The 24,775-nt window shown below is 37.5% G+C and overlaps 2 protein-coding genes and 1 long non-coding RNA gene across 6 annotated transcripts in view; 2 read left to right on the forward strand and 1 right to left on the reverse strand.

The window, feature by feature from the left end:
• The window catches only part of LOC136252573 (ATPase inhibitor mai-1, mitochondrial-like), a 158,738-nt gene that overhangs the window by 56,573 nt on the left and 77,390 nt on the right, over nt 1-24,775 (forward strand). The gene's annotated exons all lie outside the window — the stretch shown is intronic.
• LOC136252576 (uncharacterized) overlaps nt 1-24,775 on the reverse strand; it is a 102,045-nt gene that overhangs the window by 36,331 nt on the left and 40,939 nt on the right. The gene's annotated exons all lie outside the window — the stretch shown is intronic.
• LOC136252746 (ankyrin repeat domain-containing protein 49-like) lies at nt 2,522-14,988 on the forward strand. Its single transcript, XM_066045312.1, has 4 exons — nt 2,522-2,578; nt 8,853-8,951; nt 14,367-14,483; nt 14,646-14,988. The coding sequence occupies exons 1-4, from the start codon at nt 2,522-2,524 to the stop codon at nt 14,763-14,765; spliced, it is 393 nt and encodes a 130-aa protein (XP_065901384.1). The 3' UTR covers nt 14,766-14,988.

The raw sequence follows: 24,775 nt of genomic DNA on the forward strand, positions 1-24,775 counted from the left end.
GTGCCATTTTTTATCACAAAATTGCATGTTTCACTCAACTTACTGCCCATCAAACATGGTCAGAAGATAGTAATCAACATCAATAAATTTACGTATTGATGGCACGTACCATAGAGAAGTGGAAACGGCTCGACTTATGGTGGTACGCTACTTACAGTTCCTTACACTACATGTTCCCTTGCTCCAAAGGACTGATGTACTTTGTTGCTGTACAACACGTTGAAAGACTTTAAGGATTTAACAGATAAATAGTTTGAGAAAAACTGTTCTGTCACCAAATATGTACAAAGGTTGCTGGAATTAATTACTAATTATTTCCAGCAACATTTGTGTATAAAGATACATGTTAAAAATCGTAATGTAATTTGATCCCATTGACTATACATGGTATAATTAATATACAGTCAAGTTTTCCATAGTGTCAGTTAATTACAGTGATGATCACAGTTGTGCTATTATGTGTCCTAGTGTTCTAATTGGACAATAAAGTTTCGCTAATGTTGAAAAGTGTACAGATATATTATAGTTGGGACTTCTGAATACTAAGTATCTAATGTACTGTTCGTAATTTTCGTACTCCGTGTTTTTGTTTGAATATTTCACTGACACTTCCTAATAGTGCTGTTTTTTAAACCACCTGTGGGTGGTTTACTGAAATTGTTTTCGTAAAACCGTGTGTGTACCTACCTATGTTTGTTTGTCCATATGCACCCACGTGAGCAAAAACATTAAAAATGATAAAAGCTGTCAGCATGTAAGGATTGAAAGCTAAATTAAGTCTGTAGTAAACTTCGACACACATAATCTGAGGTGGTTCTTCTTGGCGGTCTGAAATATGGATATGGCGACTCTTCATATACTTCTTAAATGGTCTTCCCTTTCAGTTTTATAGACGTTTAACAACTTTAAAAACAACACTGAAGACCTCTTAGGTTACCAGAGGTAGTGTATCCTTTGGGTTTTTAGGGGGGATTACCAATATTTACGCGAACAAAAATGAAGGGCAGTCTCAAGGCTTTCTCTAAACAATTTGCATGAGAAAACACGATAGACGCACTATAAAACAAATGAGAAGTGCGTAATTTGAGGATTAAAGTGGTTTGTTATAGTTACATTTCCTTAGCAGTGCATAGTAATGTAATTATTGAATTACAAAATAATTCATGGATTAAGAAATATGCTAAATTACAGTATTTACAATTCTAATTATCTAGTTGAATTAATTATAACTATAGCATGAATACAAACTAAATTATATACCTGGCTAATTAATTACCTATTTAGTTAAAATGGGATAGTATTAATTGCATGGACGTAGCACAACATCAACTTGTTAATACCAACCTCACAAATATAGGGTAGATACCAAACATGAGGATATTAGTGATGCTACTACTAAGGTCTGAGTGCACCAACTTACTGTAGAACATGGTTCATGCATATAGTCACTAAATTAGATTTTTGAAATGTACATACAATTATGAACTTTGTTGACTAGGTGTTCAATTTGCTTAATAGTATACAGTGAACATGTTGGAAGTGTGAATATGTGAATTGTTTGGAAAGTCTCTAACCATTTCAGTTACCTGTTAGCAGGTCTATTAGTGGATTTTAAAGACTTCATTATCTCCCCAATATCAAACCACACTATGCACACTATGTTCTAACTTGTAACAATAATGGTAAATTTCTCCAGTAATAATTTTAATCTTATTGAGACATATACATGGTACGTACACAAAATGTCCTGTACACAGTACATTTACTATTGACATTGTGAAATTGTAATAATCATGTTTTGTTTGACTTATAGGATGGTGAAACACCCTTACACAATGCGGCATATTGGGGACATCTTGCAGCTGTGAAATACATCACAGACCTTGGAGCCAATATTCATGCAGTGAACACAGTGAGTCATACATGTTAACCATACAATGAGAAATGTTTATTGTAGTGTAACAATGTGAAGTATTCTTTATCACATTTTAGTGACACAAATCACTGGTATGGGTACATGTTATATTAGGGTAGGTAAAAACAGAGGACCCGAGGACCAAAGGACCCAACTTTTTGGAATTTTATACCCTTCACAATATTCTATACTTGTACTAGGTACCTTTGCAAGTAGTCTTGCATGACCAATCCACTTTTGCCTGTCACAGTGTCTCACATGATGTTGAATTAGTAATTATAAGTGCCTCGGTAAAAAGAAAAATAGCAATTACTAGCTAAGTAAGTTTCAGTCCAGCAGCTCAGCATTCAACCAGACTTCATTAATCGTTGTGCATTTGTACAATGTTTCTAAATTTTAGTAGTGAGTTGACACAATAGCCTAGTATACTCATTGACTAGTATACTCATTGACTAGTATACTCATTGACTAGTATGCTCATTGACTAGTATACTCATTGACTAGTATACTCATTGACTAGTATGCTCATTGTGCAGCAGGCTATAAATGCAGTCAGCTTCACGGCGCTTACAATTTCTAATTGGTTTAACATCGTGCGAAATCACCATGACGGGGAAAAGTGGATTGGCCATACAGGACTACTTGCAGAAGTTCCTAGTACAAGTATAGAATAGTGTGAAGTGTACAAATTCCAAGAAGAGTCAGTCCCCTTGTCCTTGGTCCTTGGGTCCACTGTTTTTACCTACCCGTCATAATATGTGTACACATGACACAATTTGATGAGTGTCATATGTGACTGACTAAATTACAAGTATAGTCCCACCAAAATATTATCCACTATATGGTAGTGTAGTTTGACCTAACCAGTTGTATAGGTAGTTGTTGATATTATGAGTTGTACTAATAGTGGATAACAATTGTGTATGATCTGTGTTATTGTGGTACACATTTAAAGGTCCACATATTTGATGATGTACACATGGAACACACTACAGTGGAACCACAGTTATCCGAACCCCTTGGGACCAGAGGTGGTCCATAAGTCTGAAAAGTCTGTATCTCTGAAACTTGTGTATAAATAATATTAAAATAGCATAATCAAAATTTTTTTTAAATATCAGTTCTTCAACTACCCTAATAGAGCAGTCACTACTCTAATAGAGCAGTCATTCCGTAATTCAGTTAACTGAGAATCTGGATAAGTGGTGTCCGGATAACTGAGGTTCCACTGTATTATATAGTTTACCCTCACCTTCCTTAACAAACATCTTGTAACTGATAGTGGTCCAGTGTAGCTACACAGTTCCTGTATACCTGTAGTAACATGGTTGAGTAGTGTTTATGGCTATAGTTAAGTGTGCACACAATTAATAATAATTTCTCATAGTACTTATAACATTGTACCAAGAGTTCACATTTAACATTGTGATGGGGTATGATCCAACTTAATGGTGTCACAAGATACACTACATAAAGTGATGATGTAACTTCATATAATTGTACATGTGTAAATGTATTGTAGTTATGACAACAAGTGTTGTGTAGACTGGGTTCAGTTAAGTGACATCAGAGCATGTAACATTAACTAATGTACATGGTGAAAATCAACTTTTGTAACAGTACGACAAGTACTTTACACTGCTCATATCTCTGCTGTATGAGCCTCATCAATCACTACACTACAGTTTGATAATCACCCACTATTGTACAGTCATAGCCGCAATGTGGACAAGATCATAACTTTTTATTGATAATAGAACATCTCATCATTACCCCACACTGGCCACACATGATACACATGTGACATTAATGAGGTGTCATATTATAATGTGTACCACTCGTGTGGACTGTTCAAAGGTGCCACCAGTGCCATAATTTGTATATGGCACTTTTTCAGACTGCAGCGAGTGCATTATAACTGATAATGCACTGAACGCAGTGCAATATACAAATATTGCACTGGCTGCGGTTTTGTGTAGCATTGCACAAGTGCTAGACCACTATGACACCTCACCTAATAGGTGGAAAGACACCTCATAGATCACTTGAACTCTTTTATAGCCTGACATGTAAAGGTCAATTGTGGGCCATAACATCACCAATATGTTTAACGTTTGTCAAGCAGTCAATGGCAATCGAAACAGTCAATGCGGTGGCCACAACTCTAGTCTACATATATAAAAATGTACTTATACACCTTACTAGTCTGTTGCCATCTGAACCCAGATAAAACCATAGTCCACTCTGGCAATGACTCAATAAAACTGTTATATTCTAAATAATACTCACCATTATGTTCAATTGTAGCAACCAGTTTTTGTCATGCCACCAGATTCGAGTTTAGCCAGTATGGATAGTAAGAATTATACTAGTATTGTTTAGTAGTTAGGCTTTGTTTACTTAAACCGTCTGTTAGCTGCTTTTTTCGCTGGAGACAGTCACTATGGGCGATTGAGTGATCACGTATGCTGAGCACAACATGATGAGAGTTGAACAGCAAATGTAGGTTAGTGATATGCCCATCGCGTACTAGCTTTCAACATCTCAGGTGGCTGTGGTACTCTAGAAGGATTGTCACCGCAACGTTCGGCTATTTCACCCACAATTCATGTTAGAAACCTGCGGGTCTTTATAAGAGTTTCAGCTGTCTAATGAGACTCTCCCCACCTATTAGGTGAGTGGTACATAACAGTTATACAATGTGCACTTGTGCTCTGCCTGTATAAACACACTTGTCGTTGGGCCTGACGGCTCGTGTGTTTATATCAGGCAGGGCACTTGTGCCCGCTGTATAACTATATAGTAACAAATTCAAGTTACACCTTGTATTTTGGCAGTCCACCAAGCCATACAAGTGCTAAAGTCGTACAATTGTGACAGGCATTTTGGCTCTACGTAATTGTTCTGTAATTTTCACTTTCATTCAGCCTGCTACAATGACTGGGAATCATTTTGTTGTGCCGCAAATGCCGCATCTTCAATAGTAGCTACATAAATATTGTTTTCAAGTCTCGAGTAGTGGTCAAGTTTGAATAGTTGCCACATGGATTTTTTGAAGTAAGGCAACAAATGCTGTGGTGATTAACCAAGCAAATACGGTAATCTCTGGTGTTTAGTCCCATTGACAACAAATATAAACTTTTTTACCTTTGACATTATCTATATAATAATTCTCTAACTCTTTTTCGGCACTGCCCATTCGTTCCTAGTCGGATTTCAATTGGATCGGTATCATTCAAATCTAAAATTTGACGTGAATCTTTTGATCCGGAATTGGTGGCGATTCGTTAAACTACAGGAAATATCCTTTAAGCCATCGTAGCTACCGGAAGAAGACATGAATGTGTCCAAAACTTTCTGGAGACCTTTATCGTGTTACCAGCCTTCCCCATCCCAGCTTACACCAGACGTTTCTCTCCCCTGTGGACGTCAGAGCGAGAAACGGAAAATTGAGGCCATAAAATTTTTAAACAAAAACTCCTCCCTGGTTCTCCCCCGATTAGCTTCAAACTCGCTAGACCAACTAAACATCCAAATCATTGTGTCATAAGGTGGTTTTCGTGTCTGTCATTACGTGCTAACCTTGGTTGTGAGATACTTATCACTGTCAATGGCCATTATAAGTTTACGATACGCGTATACGGCGTTCCGGTATACACGCGTTGCCAATAGAAATCAGATGACATCATATAGTACAGCTTACAATAAAATAGGATCAATCACTTTTTCATGATATAACCAATCACATCAGCAAATTTGATCATGTGATCTGGTGTGTACGCTATCATCCGGCAACTAAAAAAAATTTTTTTTATCACACCCACCAGTATAAAAGGAGAGTTTTGTAGTGGGTGTGGCAAGTCTACAAGCGATGATCAGGCTACCTAACAGACTACACAAGGAAGATTTGCCATTATGAGAGAGGAAGAACGGAAGATTATGTTCAACTACTCTAATAGAACATACATCTACCTTACCAGGCTACGAATCGTGGACAATATTATCATGAAGTTGCTGTCGCAGTCTTCAATGTGTAGGGAGACACAAAACCATTTCAGTCCTTGGTAACTCCACAGGAACAGCTGAAACTTCTAGAAGCTCTATTACTTTATCTCCGTTGAACTACCCTAATAGAACATACATCGCGATATTTATCCTAATAGAACACACACAACCTCTCTACCAACAATCAATTTTCAATCAGTCAATCTCTCTCTCAACCTCTCTAGAGTAACCACTCTTCATATGAAGGATTCATCTTAGTAATGGACCTTGATTCAGAAAGCAACAAAAGACAACTCTTCTCTATCCAAATCCACATGGTTGTGTTGATCTTGCTCAGTACAGCTGATAAACTCGAATACCCATACTCAATACTGTACTGCATACACACTTGGTCATTCAATAAGTACAATTACCATGACTAGGATTTAGAAATGGAACTACAATTCAGTTACTCAAATTGACTACATAAATATAAACCGAAATGAACACTATGTGTTCCACTATACATATACTATTATCAACTAATAATAAACACTATGTGTTCCACTATACATATACTATTATCAACTGATCTGTATACACACATCAATTGGTCTTTACTGTTAGAGTTGTTGAAACATTTTCCTTACCACTAGGGGTACATACACTAATACTGTAGAAATATACTAAACTTTGTGGTTACATACAGTGGTGTACAGTTGTACAGTAGGTTATGTTATAGAACTGGTACTTTGTACAGTGGGTCATGTAGTGTAAGCTTGTGGATATAATATACAGTTTGGACCATACACACATAGTTACTATATACAGTGTTGTGAGGTGTAGGCACTACATTCTTGTGGTATGTTAGGATAATACAACCAACAATAACATGTTTAAATGTCATGTTTGAAATTCGACTGTCAACATTGACATTTAGCATAACGGACCATTCGTCGTGCACCTGTCGCACAGTGACACATTAAGTCGTGCATCTAAAATATGGAGCAATTTCCATTACTTAGAAAGCTGGTTCAAGTAGTAGTGCTGCCCAGTCAAGTGTTCAATAATCCATAATTCCTAGTGCTGATAGTGACACTTCCTTTGTGACATGGTAGAATATCTTAAAAGTCTCACAGTTTTTCCTAACTTAAGTCCTATACTATTCTGTGCCATTTTTTATCACAAAATTGCATGTTTACTGCCCATCAAACATGGTCAGAAGATAGTAATCAACATCAATAAATTTATGTATTTTGATGGCTCGTACCATAGAGAAGTGGAAACTGCTCGACTTATGGTGGTACGCTACTTACACTACATGTTCCCTTGCTCAAAAGGACTGATGTACTTTGTTACTGTACAACACGTTGAAAGACTTTAAGGATTTAACAGATGAATAGTTTGAGAAAAACTGTTCTGTCACCAAATATGTACAAAGGTTGCTGGAATTAATTACTAATTATTTTCAGCAACATTTGTGTATAAAGATACATGTTAAAAATCATAATGTAATTTGATCACATTGACTATACATGGTATAATTAATATATAGTCAAGTTTCCATAGTGTCAGTTAATTACAGTGATGATCACAGTTGTGCTACTATGTGTCCTAGTGTTCTAATTGGACAATAAAGTTTCGTTAATGTTGAAAAGTGTACAGATATACTATAGTTGGGACTTCTGAATACTAAGTATCTAATGTACTGTTCGTAATTTTCGTACTCTGTGTTTTTGTTTGAATATTTCACTGACACTTCCTAATAGTGCTGTTTTTAAAACCACCTGTGGGTGGTTTACTGAAATTGTTTTTGTAAAACCGTTTGTGTACCTACCTATGTTTGTTTGTCCATATGCACCCACTTGAGCAAAAACATTAAAAGCAGTCAGCATGTAAGGATTGAAAGCTAAATTAAGTCTGTAGTAAACTTCCACACACATAATCTGAGGTGGTTCTTCTTGGCGGTCTGAAATGTGGATATGGCGACTCTTCATATACTTCTTAAACGATCTTCCCTTTCGGTTTTATAGACGTTTAACAACTTTAAAAACAACACTGAAGGCCTCTTAGGTTACCAGAGGTAGCATATCCTTCGGATTGAAAGGGAAGTTACCCATATTTATGCGAACAAAAATGAAGGGCAGCCTCAAGGCTTTCTCTAAACAGTTTGCATGAGAAAACATGATAGACGCACTATAAAACAAATGAGAAGTGCGTAATTTGAGGATTAAAGTGGTTTGTTATAGTTACATTTCCTTAGCAGTGCATAGCAATGTAATTATTGAATTACAAAATAATTCATGGATTACAAAATATGCTAAATTACAGTATTTACAATTCTAATTATCTAGTTGAATTAATTATAACTATAGCATGAATATAAACTAAATTATATACCTGGCTAATTAATTACCTATTTAGTTAAAATGGGATAGTATTAATTGCATGGACGTAGCACAACATCAACTTGTTACTACCAACCTCACAAGTATAGGGTAGAGGCCAAACATGAGGATATTAGTGATGCTACTACTAAGGTCTGAGTGCACCGACTTACTGTAGAACATGGTTCATGCATATAGTCACTAAATTAGATTTTTGAAATGCACATACAAATATGAACTTTGTTGACTAGGTATTCAATTTGCTTAATAGTATACAGTGAACATGTTGGAAGTGTGAATATGTGAATTGTTTGGAAAGTCTCTAACCATTTCAGTTACCTGTTAGCAGGTATATTAGTGGATTTTAAAGATTTCATTATCTCCCAAATATCAAACCACACTATGCACACTATGTTCTAACTTGTAACAGTAATGGTAAATTTCTCCGTTAATAATTTTAATCTTATTGAGACATATACATGGTGCATACACAAAATGTCCTGTACACAGTACATTTACTATTGACATTGTGAAATTGTAATAATCATGTTTTGTTTGACTTTTAGTATGGTGAAACACCCTTACACTTGGCGGCATGGAGTGGGCATCTTGCAGCTGTGAAATACATCACAGACCATGGAGCCAATATTCATGCAGTGAACAAAGTGAATCATACATGTTAACCATACAATGAGAAATGTTTATTGTAGTGTAACAATGTGAAGTATTCTTTATCACATTTTAGTGACACATATCACTGGTATGGGTACATGTCATATTAGGGTAGGTAAAAACAGAGGACCAGGGGACCCAACTTTTTGGAATTTTATACCCTTCACAATATTCTATACTTGTACTAGGTACCTTTGCAAGTAGTCTTGCATGACCAATCCACTTTTGCCCGTCACAGTGTCTCACATGATGTTGAATTAGTAATTATAAGTGCCTCGGTAAAAAGAGAAATAGCAATTACTAGCTAAGCAAGTTTCAGTCCAGCAGCTCAGCATTCAACCAGACTTCATTAATCGTTGTGCATTTGTACAATGTTTCTAAATTTTAGTAGTGAGTTGACACAATAGCCTAGTATGCTCATTGACTAGTATGCTCATTGACTAGTATACTCATTGACTAGTATACTCATTGACTAGTATGCTCATTGTGCAGCAGGCTATAAATGCAGTCAGCTTCACGGTGCTTACAATTTCTAATTGGTTTAACATCGTGCGAAATCACCATGACGGGGAAAAGTGGATTGGCCATACAGGACTACTTGCAGAAGTTCCTAGTACAAGTATAGAATAGTGTGAAGTGTACAAATTCCAAGAAGAGTCAGTCCCCTTGTCCTTGTTCCTTGGGTCCACTGTTTTTACCTACCCGTCATAATATGTGTACACATGACACAATTTGATGAGTGTCATATGTGACTGACTAAATTTACAAGTATAGTCCCACCAAAATATTATCCACTATATGGTAGTGTAGTTTGACCTAACCAGTTGTATAGGTAGTTGTTGATATTATGAGTTGTACTAATAGTGGATAACAATTGTGTATGATCTGTGTTATTGTGGTACACATTTAAAGGTCCACATATTTGATGATGTACACATGGAACACACTACAGTAGAACCACAGTTATCCGAACCCCTAGGGACCAGAGGTGGTCCATAAGTCTGAAAAGTCTGTATCTCTGAAACTTGTGTATAAATAACATTAAAATAGCATAATCAAAAAAATTTTTAAAATATCAGTTCTTCAACTACCCTAATAGAGCAGTCACTACTCTAATAGAGCAGTCATTCCGCAATTCAGTTAACTGAGAATCTGGATAAGTGGTGTCCGGATAACTGAGGTTCCACTGTATTATATAGTTTACCATCACCTTCCTTAACAAACATCTTGTAACTGATAGTGGTCCAGTGTAGCTACACAGTTCCTGTATACCTGTAGTAACATGGTTGAGTAGTGTTTATGGCTATAGTTAAGTGTGCACACAATTAATAATAATTTCTCATAGTACTTATAACATTGTACCAAGAGTTCACATTTAACATTGTGATGGGGTATGATCCAACTTAATGGTGTCACAAGATACACTACATAAAGTGATGATGCAACTTCACATAATTGTACATGTGTAAATGTATTGTAGTTATGACAACAAGTGTTGTGTAGACTGGGTTCAGTTAAGTGACATCAGAGCATGTAACATTAACTAATGTACATGGTGAAAATCAACTTTTGTAACAGTACGACAAGTACTTTACACTGCTCATATCTCTGCTGTATGAGCCTCATCAATCACTACACTACAGTTTGATAATCACCCACTATTGTACAGTCATAGCCGCAATGTGGACAAGATCATAACATTTTATTGATAATAGAACATCTCATCATTACCCCACACTGGCCACACATGATACACATGTGACTTTAATGAGGTGTCATATTATAATATTACCACTCGTATGGACAGTTCAAAGGTGCCACCAGTGCCATAATTTGTATATGGCACTGTTTCAGACTGCAGCGAGTGCATTATAACTGATAATGCACTGAACACAGTGCAATATACAAATATTGCACTGGCTGCGGTTTTGTGCAGCATTGCACAAGTGCTAGACCACTATGACACCTCACCTAATAGGTGGAAAGACACCTCATAGATCACTTGAACTCTTTTATAGCCTGACATGTAAAAGTCAATTGTGGGCCATAACGTCACCAATATGTTTAACGTTTATCAAGCAGTCAATGGCAATCGAAACAGTCAACGCGGTGGCCACAACTCTAGTCTACATATATAAAAATGTACTTATACACCTTACTAGTCTGTTGCCATCTGAACCCAGATAAAACCATAGTCCACTCTGGCAATGACTCAATAAAACTGTTATATTCTAAATAATACTCACCATTATGTTCAATTGTAGCAACCAGTTTTTGTCATGCCACCAGATTTGAGTTTAGCCAGTATGGATAATAAGAATTATACTAGTATTGTTTAGTAGTTAGGCTTTGTTTACTTAAACCGTCTGTTAGCTGCTTTTTTCGCTGGAGACAGTCACTATGGGCGATTGAGTGATCACGTATGCTGAGCACAACTTGATGAGAGTTGAACAGCAAATGTAGGTTAGTGATATGCCCATCGCGTACTAGCTTTCAACATCTCAGGTGGCTGTGGTACTGTAGAAGGAATGTCACCGCAACGTTCACTATTTCACCCACAATTCATGTTAGAAACCTGCGGGTCTTTATAAGAGTTTCAGCTGTCTAATGAGACTCTCCCCACCTATTAGGTGAGTGGTACATAACAGTTATACAATGTGCACTTGTGCTCTGCCTGTATAAACACACTTGCCGTTGGGCCTGACGGCTCGTGTGTTTATATCAGGCAAGGCACTTGTGCCCGCTGTATAACTATATAGTAACAAATTCAAGTTACACCTTGTATTTTGGCAGTCCACCAAGCCATACAAGTGCTAAAGTCGAACAATTGTGACAGGCATTTGGGCTCTACATAATTGTTCTGTAATTTTCACTTTCATTCAGCCTTCTACAATGACTGGGAATCATTTTGTTGTGCCGCAAATGCCGCATCTTGAATAGTAGCTACATAAATATTGTTTTCAAGTCTCGAGTAGTGGTCAAGTTTGAATAGTTGCCACATGGATTTTTTGAAGTAAGCCAACAAATGCTGTGGTGATTAACCAAGCAAATACGGTAATCTCTGGTGTTTAGTCCCATTGACAACAAATATAAACTTTTTTACCTTTGACATTATCGATATAATAATTCTCTAACTCTTTTTCGGCACTGCCCCTTCGTTCCTAGTCGGATTCCAATCGGATCGGTACCATTCAAATCTAAAATTTGAGGCGAATCTTTTGATCCGGAATTGGTGGTGATTCGTTAAACTACAGGAAATATCCTTTAAGCCATCGTAGCTACCGGAGGAAGGCACGAATGTGTCCAAAACTTTCTGGAGACCTTTATCGTGTTACCAGCCTTCCCCATCCCAGCTTACACCAGACGTTTCTCTCCCCCTGTGGACGACAGAACGAGAAACTGAAAATTGAGGCCATAAAATTTTTAAACAAAAACTCCTCCCTGGTTTTTCCCCCGATTAGCTTCAAACTCGCTAGACCAATTACCCGTCCAAATCATTGTGTCATAAGGTGGTTTTCGTGTCTGTCATTACGTGCTAACCTTGGTTGTGAGATACTTATCACTGTCAATGGCCATTATAAGTTTACGATACGCGTATACGGCATTCCGGTATACACGTGTTGTCAATAGAAATCAGATGACATCATATAGCATAGCTTACATTAAAATAGGATCAATCACTTTTTCATGATATAACCAATCACATCAGCAAATTTGATCATGTGATCTGGTGTGTACGCTATCATCCGGCAACTAAAAGAAAATTTTTTTTATCACACCCACCAGTATAAAAGGAGAGTTTTGTAGTGGGTGTGGCAAGTCTACAAGCGATGATCAGGCTACCTAACAGACTACACAAGGAAGATTTGCCATTATGAGAGAGGAAGAACGGAAGATTATGTTCAACTACTCTAATAGAACATACATCTACCTTACCAGGCTACGAATCGTGGACAATATTATCATGAAGTTGCTGTCGCAGTCTTCAATATGTAGGGAGACACAAGACCATTTCACTCCTTGGTAACTCCACAGGAACAGCTGAAACTTCTAGAAGCTCTATTACTTTATCTCCGTTGAACTACCCTAATAGAACATACATCGCGATATTTACCCTAATAGAACACACACAACCTCTCTACCAACAATCAATTTTCAATCAGTCAATCTCTCTCTCAACCTCTCTAGAGTAACCACTCTTCATATGAAGGATTCATCTTGGTAATGCACCTTGATTCAGAAAGCAACAAAAGACAACTCTTCTCTATCCAAATCCACATGGTTGTGTTGATCTTGCTCAGTACAGCTGATAAACTCGAATACCCATACTCAATACTGTACTGCATACACACTTTGTCATGCAATAAGTACAATTACCATGACTAGGATTTAGAAATGGAACTACAATTCAGTTACTCAAATTGACTACATAAATATAAACCGAAATGTATGTGACAAAAGCAAGTTGAATTAGAGCATAGCTCATTGTGGTGATGCACCAACTATTAGTAAACTGATCCTCATACCACACTCAGACACTTTATGTTAGTTCATGCAACATCATCGTCAAAATGACGTTGAGTACATCCCTGCCACTCAAAACTAATCTTTTTCATGTATGTGCATGATGGTTATAATGGACACATCTTGATACGCCACCTTAATGAGAACTGTGTTCTGCATGAGTACTGCACAGATGTGCAGAAATTCCAGTGCACAAGGCCACACTAGGTGTTAGTGCCACACATCATTGAAGAAATTATGTGTGCACATCAGTAGCTATGCGTAATCATGTCTTTGTTGGTATGTAATGATGTGATTGCTTCTTGATCATTAGTAATGTTCAAATTTAAGTGTATTCACACAATAGGACATAACATTTGTCTTAGTATCACGTGCATTTTGTGCGGGTACCACCAGTGTAAACTAATGACATAAAGATAACAAATTGTGATCATAATAGGTAGACTTTGTAGCACTGAAGCATAACATGTTAAGTAAAAAAATAATGGAGAAATATTATTCACTCTTCAAAAGGGTAATAACCTAAAAATTGCCAAATACAATGTGCTGCATGATGTCGTTAAATTTCTACATGAATAATAATTTTCACAGACAATGATTTGCAGTTTGACATCATTATTCTACCCATTATGCGAGCATTGTAGTTGTAGGTACTTGTTATTGTGAGAATTATGCCAGTATATTTGGTAGGTGTCTAGATCAAGTGTTAGTGAACTATCAATTAGGTGCTGGCTTATTATATTGTATGGTCTTATTTGGCATGATTGTGGTTTGGTGAATTTCTTGATCTGTCAAACTATAATCCTCACCAAACAAATCACTGATAGACACATTATGTGATGTCCAGCTACATGTACAGTATTCACTTTGTTTACCATCTACAGGAAGGAGAAACACCACTGTTGAGGGCAGTCAATGGATGGTGGAGCAAAGCTAACAGGTGCAAGGTGGTGAAATATTTTGTTGAAAAGAAGAAGATGGGGATCACACAGTTTAGTCAGGTAATTCAGAGCTAATGTCTTTGGTTTGGCATGTACCTGTTTCTGTTTACTGTCTAACTCCTTGTTGACTATAACTTAAATATATCACTAGACATTACATTAGACACATTCACCCTCCCAGATTACAGTACTCCCATATTTTGTATTGTTATTATTTTACAGGAAGTACAACAAAAAATTCACAAGATGATCGCAGAAGCAGGAAGTGATGAGGAAGATGACACAGTAGAAGGTAGGATACTAATACTGTCATGGCAACACTGTGTGGGGAATGTATTATAATAACAGTACCTTCATATGATAAGACTCTTAATGATCAGTGTGCTGTACAATGTGTACAACTGTTGGAATATTAACTATGTGGGACAATCCCCTACTTTAGCATAACTGTAAACAAAACACTTTTAGTATCAAGATGAGATCATAGGAGGTATCCTTAGATGACATCATATGGCAAGATGACATCATATATGATTCATCCTATCTTGACAGGTTTAACCCTTAAACCCATACACACTGATAAATCAGCGTTGATGCATGGCTTTAAACAAAGTACTGTAACTAACAAATCGTTCTACCTATGGCTACGTAATCAACACCATTTTGTTGGCAATTAAACAAGGATTAAAATGCTACCTAGGGATTTACCCTAGCACAAAAGCATGCCAAAACTCACCCTGAAACTATTGTAACACAAAATAAGCACACAAACCCCTTACATACCTTTAGAAATAGTTAATATCTCGTTCCTACTTCATCAGATTTGTGTGAAATAAATACGAGGCAAGTCCTCATTCAATGGCGAGTCACGTTATATATAGCTCACGTAATTTAATTTATTGTTAATATAGCTGGTGTCACGAGTGTTAAGAAATGATGGAGAATCAAGTCGCCATTTTCCATCATTCCATAACAAGTAAGCCTCTGTTGTTACGGTAGTTATTTAGACTTCCTCAAGTAGCCCAATGAATAAACTTTCTGTTGGTATATAGCTTTAGGCTAATAGAATTAAGCTAGTCTGGCTAGACAAGCCATTTTAAATGGTTTCGTGTAATCACATATTCCTTAAAATAATGTATGGGTTTAAGGGTTAAGATCATGAGATCATGTCATAACCAGCATTGTAAGTGAGCCGGGTCATCCGGATTATCCAGGTCATTTGGGTAACATTTTGTCCAGGTCAAGTGGGTCTTATCCACTTCACTAAATATCTGGGTCTGACCCGGATGAGATCACGTGTGACTATAAGTTAACAAGCTCAATTGTATTGGTGGAAATGCAGTTGTAAACACTCAACAAACTTACGTGGAGCCACACCCACTATTTAGGAATATGCTTTGCTGTCTGTGCGGGATATGTGGAGCCATGCCCACTTATAGGATTTGTATCGGGTTTCTCTGTGGGCATGTATGGTATCACCAGATCCGTGTTGCTACTTGAAATGTAGGTAACTAACTTATGGAAATTCTTAATTGCTGTAGCTGCATGTAGACTGATGTGGAGCCACACCCACTTGATAATATGTATGTGGAGCCGCACCCATTTGATAATATGTACGTGGAGCCACACCCACTTGATAATATGTACATGGAACCACACCCACTTGATAATACGTAGCTACTCACTTCTTGCAGACAATCATTTCTATAGTGTAAAAAATTACAGGGCTAATTATATAATTGAACTTGGAACTTGTGGACTTTTAATCTAGCTCTTGAAGCACACCTCCATTTTAATTAAACCGGGTCACATGCGGGTCAGATCCAGGTCCCATCCAGATTACTATTTGGGTCTGTGGGTCAACTGGATCAACAGTACTGACCCACTTACAACGCTGGTCATAACACATGACATGTTCGCAAACAGAAAACTTTTTCCCTCCCTCTTACCCAAAACCATGCATTAAGTATATGTGCCAGTACATCTATTGTTGTATGTGCTTTGTGTGTGCATGGTTGTCCACTTATAAAAATTGAACCTGTGGTTAGAATTAGGGCAAAGTAGGCAATAGAGCTAGGTTTGGTGGAAGGGTGGTATGTATAGCTAGGAAAGCACTATATAATCATGTGTATTTTGTATGCACACATGGTAAGTGGTGATTGCATTCTGGGGGTGTGCACTGCTCGAATATGCCAAGTGCACACTGCCCGGGGTATTGCCGTACCAATCAGCATGGTAACTATGTAACAGACCCTATTTCTTCATTATGTCACTGGTATTTAGAAATCACCCAAAAATCAGTGTCATTTTGTACGGTACCGCCCAAACACAATGTCGTGAGCACTAATTGCGTCAATGAAACTCGCTTGAAAAGGAGTGTGGCAGCCATTTCATTCTCAAGTCTTTATCTTTCCAGTCGAGGATGAAGACTGCAATGAAATGGCTACTATGTCCTTTTTTCGAGTAAGTTTTTTTAATCGTGTGCAATATCGCGACATTGCATTTGGGCGGTACCATACCTTTTAAATCATTTTATATGTTTTGGTAGTGTTCCACTAATAATCGGTATCGTATTGGAGCCGATATTGGGCTTTTGGTATCAATCGGTACCGGTTATTTGTGCACTCCGATACCGATTAATAGTCACTCGTACCAATTGTCATCATCATAACTATCATCATAAATGCTATGCTAGCAAAACATGAGATATAACAGGCTGGAAATAGTGTTGAACATTATTCTAGCACAAAAAGTGCAGGAATTGCTTCGTTAAACATTGAGCAACTGCTACTTACTATGTTTGCATGAAAAAGATCGAAATACTCTAATAGAACAGTCACTGTGCACAATAAAAATTCTAATAGAGCAGTCACACAAGCTAACTTGAGAGGTGTGTAAATTGTATGGCAATTATCGGTATCTGTATTGGTGAAAATATACTACTAAGTATCGAATCGGTAGGTATTTTCTGTATCTTAATTTCTGGGAGTATGTACATTTCCATAGCAAAGTATGTATTGTTAATGTCCAAACCTTTTGTGATATGGAAATTGATGCAACTGGTAGAGTAAGCTAGAACATGCTACTACTGAGATTATATGTCTTAGACTAGCAGGCAGACAGTGATATAAAATTTTAGCAGCACAGTTCTTTATTGAGAATGTCTTTAGATTTCAGATCAAATCCACTACCACTGTTCCCTGGAGATATCATGTATATAGTACATATCAAGGGCATAGGAATGATTTCAGAGTGTGGGGGCCAAAGCCAACTAACCACAAACTGATCAACACACATGCAAACATCCATGCAGACATACAGGGTACCTCATGCATGCATTTATGTAAAGTGTTATGGAGTGTGCTATCACTAGCTAATAACACTACAGCTATACACTGCATAGCTATATCTCTTTACTCCCTATCCTGCTAATGGCTGCTGCGTATACTCCTCTATACCTATTGCACGTGCTTGATACTTATCATGTGAGAAATTGTGGTCACTATTCTCTTTACATTTCACATTACCAAGATTACAAAAGTAACAGTTGGTTATCCGCAAAGTGAAACATCAGACCTTGAAGGAACTGGGATGTCTGCTATATACTATATAGTAGGCATTCCAAAGTGAATGTAGATCATGTGAACATCACATTGAGTTCTCAGAATCCTAGTGTGTCTAGTGTCTATTTTAGACTACTTTGACCAAAGTCTTCACTCTAAGGTTTAATTATCAGTAGCAACAGATCGTACTCATGCACTACAGTGAGACTGCCCTCTTGCCACCTTTGAAGTAAATCTTTGCCATCATATGTAATGCCATGCACGGATGTGGCACCCTTTCCACTGTTTAACCTTCTCATTATTGCACAGGCTACAGAAGAAATATTTAAACAATAGATATCACGTGCCATGACTAAACAAAATTACAATTACAGGCTCTTTTGGGTTTAATACAGTGGATGGCTTGATAGTTTCTATGCAGTTGCAAGAGACTGGTGCTGCCACAAAAGACTGTACTGTTGCATGGTGGTTGTATATACCTTCTTGTATGGAAGTATGTATGTTTTTCTGTGCATGTATAGCTTTGGTACCATAACACACTTTTGAAAATAGTGTGGGGGGTCATGGCCTCTCTGCCCTCCTGATTCTGACACCCTCGGTACGTACATAGCATGATGACTTTTAGCAAATAATGCTTGTGCTGTGATGAGAATGCTACTTTATATTGCAATTTCCAGTACACTGTGTACAACAGATACCATGTGTTTTCAATCTGTTGGCAGCCACAAATCATCGCACTTCTTCTGCCAGCTGTTTCCAGTCACATGACTGAGAGAAATGAAGGACTTATGAACAATGTGTTCATGAAGTAGAGAGGGCATCATTCACACCTCTCGTGTTTCTGCTTTAGGTGGAATGGGCAAACCAACAGAAATTACATACAAACGACTAGCCTCACTTCTTGCCACAAAGCAGCGCCAGAATTATGTTGTTATCTCTTTTATTCACTGCAGATTGTCATTCTCCCTTTTGCGTTCAGCCGTTATGTATCTTTGTGGCAGTCGCTCTACCGTTGGTCGACCCCAGAGAGATCTGACAGACTTCTCTCTGGTGGTGTGTGAGGGAGAGCTATCTTTGATTAAATTGTGATACAAATTTATGTGTGTATTTTACAAATATATTATGTTATTGTTGTGTAAAAATAAATAAATAAATAAATAAATAAAATAATGTGTTATAACAGTAGCACAATCATTATTGGGATGCCTACTATTGAGACACAACCAAGGCAATTGTTTTGGTAAAATTAATTTCAATAGAGAAATTTAGCATCACAATGATCAAGTTACTCTAATAAATTAATTGTGTACCTTAAATACCTTCTCTTTTTTCTGGCTACGCTCTTGCTCATTTAAATGCTGTTCCAATTATATACAATCACTAGGAAATTCTGCTGAGAATAGGCATTAGTTATACAAAATGATCTCTTCTGGTGGTCCTAGGATCAAGGGGGTCCCATACGGGGGTCAATTTATAGTGTCACTGTATGGGAGTGATAATTCAGCTCTTTTCCAAATTCCAGTATAAGCATACACAGTGATCACATATTCGTTATGCAATTCTTACATGGTAATTTTTGTAATACATCGTAAAACAGTAATGCTAACATTTGATTTGTGATAAACACAGAGTACAAGGTATCTAGGGGCTTTATCCCCAGATGCTATTTTCTCACTAGTTGCAAGTAATTTATACCATGGCGACAACGGATTGCCTGATATATTTAATAGTTATACCACAGCTGCAAGGGATTTGCTGATATATACACCCAAAGCCTGAGAATGCAGCCCAAGGACTACGGGTGATATATATCAGCAAATACCATGCAGCCATGGTATAAGTGATATATATATCACTTGGGGCGCACTCACCTAATAGGTGAAAGAGCTAACAAGAACTCATCCCATTTGTCTTATACAGTAACATCTGAAGATCAATCGTGGTTTTAACAGCATGGGCTAATAGCCATCAGAACGTTATCCATACGTTAAAATGTCATTAATACTTCAACACACAATGCTAGAAAACTTGCAATTGTGGGATAGAGTTTGTATTGTTGTCATTTTGCATTTTTGTACTAAGTTAAACCGACTAACTTTGTTATTGGGACAGTAAGTAAGTTATTATATTAATTTAAGTACTTAGGACTGTAAGTTACGAACATTTCAACACAGCAGTAGTAACTTTGCTATTCCATGGCCTGTTCAAAGGCTGATACGCGGTAGATAAAAATACGCATCCACGATTGCCCAAACAATTATTTTTTGTGCCTTCATTATCTTTTAGTAACAACCAACTGCATGTGTGTTGTATTGTTTTTTGTATGCATATTATTGTTCTGTTATTATGTATGTTTGGATTGTACTGTGTGTATTTTGCTTGTTTGTATATGTTTATGTATGTGCTTGTATGTATGTCCCTCCAATGAGGAAGAGCAGCTGTGCCGATCATTGAGAGGTTAAACTTATCAATTAATCAATCAACTGGTCTATCTTAGCAAATATACTCAGCTTAGCAACCACTACAAAAATGAGTCCCACAATACAAAGTTCTATGTCACTCAATATAACAAGTGTGCAGGGGAAGCAGATGTTTCATCATACCCATGGCTTGTTTATTTGTTTATATCCAATGAGGTAGTTTGCTTAATAGTGTTTGATGCTAGCAAGCTACTGGAAGATACCCTTGAGTGCCGCTACAAAGATGACGTCAGTCCAGCAAGATCAGGTTTACATACCATTACATACTGGATGGATCTGATCAGTTGCCGTATCAGAAAGAGGAGCACTTCTGATGAAGACCTCTCGGAGTTCCTCCTGGTAGCAACTCATATTGATTTGCTTAGCCCAGACATCCATAAAGCCAGAGAAATTGCATTCAACAAATTCATGCCTTTGTTTGAAAAGGAATTCCTGCACAAGCCATTCTCCAAGTACATTGTAGGTTCCAAGAAGGGCAATCTATTTACAAAAGGATCTTCATCGGTTTTCTTCCTTAGTAATCAAGTTCGAGATGCAGAAGTAAATGCAGTACTTTAAAGGTAATCATGGAAGCATTTCCTAGGAAAGTTCACCCCACTCGATATGTAAAAATGGATTCTCAGTTAAGAAAGTTTGCCCCACTTATCTGGATTCTTGGTTAACTGAACTATGGAAATGACTGCTCTGTTAGGCTAGTGACTGTTCTATTAGGGTAGTTGAATAATACTGAGAAATTTTTTTGTGCTTTTTAAAAAGTTACTTATACACAGTTTCAAAGATATGGACTTTTTTCAGATTTAAGGATCACCCTGTTCCCAAGATTTGGATAACTGAGTTTCCACCATAGATAATGTATGTCACATGGATTGGAAACGCCTGTATTATTTACATAGTGATGTCATGCTTGTTTCGCTGCACGTAAACTTTATGGCTTTGACAGGTGGAAGATTTCGCTGCTCTCGTAACCAGCGAATTAGTGTTTGTTGTTTACAGCTGGGTTAGTTGCCATCCACTCTAATTGGAGGCTGGACACTGGAGAGTAGTAAACAACAGCGTAAGAAAATTCAAGTTCGAAGGTGAAATATGGTGTTTCAAAACGGTTGTACAAATTTCCTGAAGAAACAGAAAGTGTAGCATTGTTTCTTTGCTGTTGTTTACACCACTTGTAGCAGGTAGAGTGTAGTGGGCTAGCTAGATATTCACTGCTTCGCTGTATATTTCCACTGCTTCGATAAAATGTCAGAAAACAGGCACTACTTTGTGCTATTGTTTAGCTCAAGCTGAGCAGTACTGTAGCATAAAATTTAGTTCAATGTATCACACGTTTCTTTGGTTGTGTAAATGCGGTGACTAGAAGTTGGCTAATAGTACTGCTGCTGAATTATTAGCTGGTGCTTACCTGCCATTGTCGCCTGTTGCAAACAGTATTTCTCCCACTGCCCACAGACATGCTGTGTTCTTGTTTAGTATGCAACGCAACACAATAAGCAATGTAAAAGGAATGTCCACGCCTTAAAACTGGCCTTCAAACAAGCGAGAAAAAGCCAAACAGTCACTCAACAAATTTCCCAATGTATTGGTGCACTGTAACTAGGATAGGAAAATAATTTAACGGGCATTTCCAATCCATTAGGAACACATACATTATCTATGGTTCCACTGTAGCAATTATTTTGTTCAATGCAAAAGTAGGAATTTTCCCAATGAGTTATGCTTGTAATACCATCATTTTTCTCTTGTTTGTTTCTCTAATTTTTATCTCTTAATTAATAACTAAAATATATATTTTTATTATAGTATACAGCTATACACGTATAACTGTTCTACATACGTATGAAGGTGGCTGCTGTATTAGAGTATCTCAAGTCAGCCTTTCACCTATCAGGAACGTATCACTATTTCATTTTTCACTGTCTCGGTGCTAGCATTATAAATACACCTAGACTAACAATAAGGGTTGTGGTCATAGTTATTGTGTAAATAGATTGTTCAGAGGAGCAGTCTTTGTGCTAGATCACTATTTATCTGTTAATGGTGTGACCTCAATCCAATTGTGAAAAAATACTTTGGATAACTTTGTGGCATCTAATAGGCTGTTTAATGAAAGTGTTGATATGGTAAATTAACACCTTGATATAGTTTGATTGTATAAAGAAGAGGATGAACAGCCTGATTGAAGATAAAAGGGAAAGACAAAGCACATAGTGCGCACACTCATCGAAACCCCAAAAGGCACATGCCACTGGCGAGTTTGTTATTGTGGCGTAAAATGGTGGTCATGTGTTGCCTCCAGCCTTGCAACTGGTCAGTAAAATTGGCAGGCAGGCTGAAGAAAATTTAAATTTTGGTTATTTAAAAAAAATTATATCCAGCCGCTTGTGAGTGTTTTCTTGTAGCGCTGAGCAGTTAACGGTATTTTATTCTAATCACATATTGATTTAATTTGCCATACATTAGTCTCAATAGTAGGAGTGCAATTAATCCCAAATCACATGGCCTTGTTTCTGTAATTGCACTGTAAAGTAGCCAATGAAATAGCAGAATAATGGAAGCCTTTTAAGTGCAACAAGAAAGTGATATAATGAATAGCCAATCAAAAGAGCTGACAATAGAAGCCTTTTAAGTGCAACATATGTAGACATTTTGAGTAGCCAATCAGAATTGCTGACACGTGAAGCCTTTTAAGTGCAACAACAAATGATGTAATACAAAGAAGGATGATGCAATCACCTGGTGGAAGTTAATGGCCACATAGAACTGGATAGATGTGTACTACAAACCATGAAAGGTGGTCACTATGTGATTAATAGGCAATCACATGCATTTTCGTGCAATTATGGAATAATTGTACTCGTAACAGCCAAAATTGCACTCGACTTCGCCTCGTGCAATTTTGACTGTTACTCGTACAATTATTCCCTAATTGCACTCAAATGTGTGTGATTACCTATACAAACCACAGTAGTAACATTTAATACCGGCTGATTATCAGCATATCGCAAAAACCACAGTATAATAGTTTTTTGAGGGGGTGGTGGCCTCAAACCTGGGATTAATTATGGGTGTCTTAAGCTCCAAGAGAGCATGAAGGTGGCGTTTGCCTGCCTCCTCCGGGGGTGTGACTTGGTTGGCATCTGAGGGAGGCTTCATTGATTGTGACTCAGGGATGATGTCTAGATTGAGGTCCATCAGTAAATCATCCTCTAATGTAATGTTATTGATGTCGGAAAATAGCTGGCTCATCCTGGAAATGTGTTAGAATTCTATGGTTTCCTGTTGCGGTTAGGTGTTTATATAGCTTCCTGTTGAGGCCACCACCCCCTCAAAAAGTAGTTGTGCTACTTCTAAAAACCAGGCGCCATGCAGCTAGCTAACTCATCTGGAATTAGCTATAGACAGTATATGCTACTATGAATTACCAACTATCTATTACTATTTTACAATAGGGTAGTTTTGGGTTGTACAATAATATTATTAGCTAACTCGTATTTTGTAATTCATGAAATTTTCGTAATTTGTTCAATTACTTTGCTATGCACTGCTAAGGAAGAGTTTGTTAAACAAACCGCTTTTACCAAAGTGCCACTCCACTGGTAGCGTACACATATGACACTGCCAGCTCAATTTATCACTCTCTCTCTCTCTCTCTCTACACACACACACACACACACACACACACACACACACACACACACACACACACACACACACACACACACACACACACACACACACACACACACACACACACGTACATGCACACAGATGTTTCCATTCCCAAGCAGGATGAATAAGACAACCTTCCCAGATGACTTAGAGGATGATTTATTCCTGGATGATCCGTTTGTGGAGGACACTATCCACTCTCCAAATCTCATCCCTGAAACAGGAGATACCACCACCAACCCACCAAAACTGGAATCTGCGTCCCCTGGGGAGACGAGCAAAAGCTGTCTCAAGGCACTTTTAAAGCTAAGGGTACCACAAATGCCCAGGTTAGAGGCTACCACCTCCTATCTTCAACCGGCTGATTATCAGCATATTGTAAAAACCACAATATAATAACTATGATAACTAAATTACCTTATTACAAGAGTGAAAATTTATGATAGTTAAATGGTGTTGCCATGTGCTGAGGTGTCAGACAGTTTCACATCTAGAACCAAGGACAGAAGCAATGTTTCCAATAGCGAGAGTGATGTAGCAGATGATTGGGAAGCCGTACAGCTTGTCACGAAGAAAAACACCACCTCAAAGGTTTGAAAGTATTTTGGTTTCATCCTAGACGAAGATGGCAACCCTACTGATA

Source organism: Dysidea avara, chromosome 4 (genome assembly GCF_963678975.1).
Source record: "Dysidea avara chromosome 4, odDysAvar1.4, whole genome shotgun sequence".
Lineage (NCBI taxonomy): Eukaryota > Metazoa > Porifera > Demospongiae > Dictyoceratida > Dysideidae > Dysidea > Dysidea avara.

What these genes read in the sequence shown, in the direction of transcription:
- LOC136252746 (XM_066045312.1), top strand. Translation starts at nt 2,522, where the DNA reads ATGACGGGGAAAAGTGGATTGGCCATACAGGACTACTTGCAGAAGTTC. An exon ending in TGCAGAAGTTCCTAGTACAA is followed by an intron (nt 2,579 to 8,852) that starts GTATAGAATAGT and finishes TTTGACTTTTAG; the next exon opens with TATGGTGAAACACCCTTACA. An exon ending in GGATCACACAGTTTAGTCAG is followed by an intron (nt 14,484 to 14,645) that starts GTAATTCAGAGC and finishes ATTATTTTACAG; the next exon opens with GAAGTACAACAAAAAATTCA.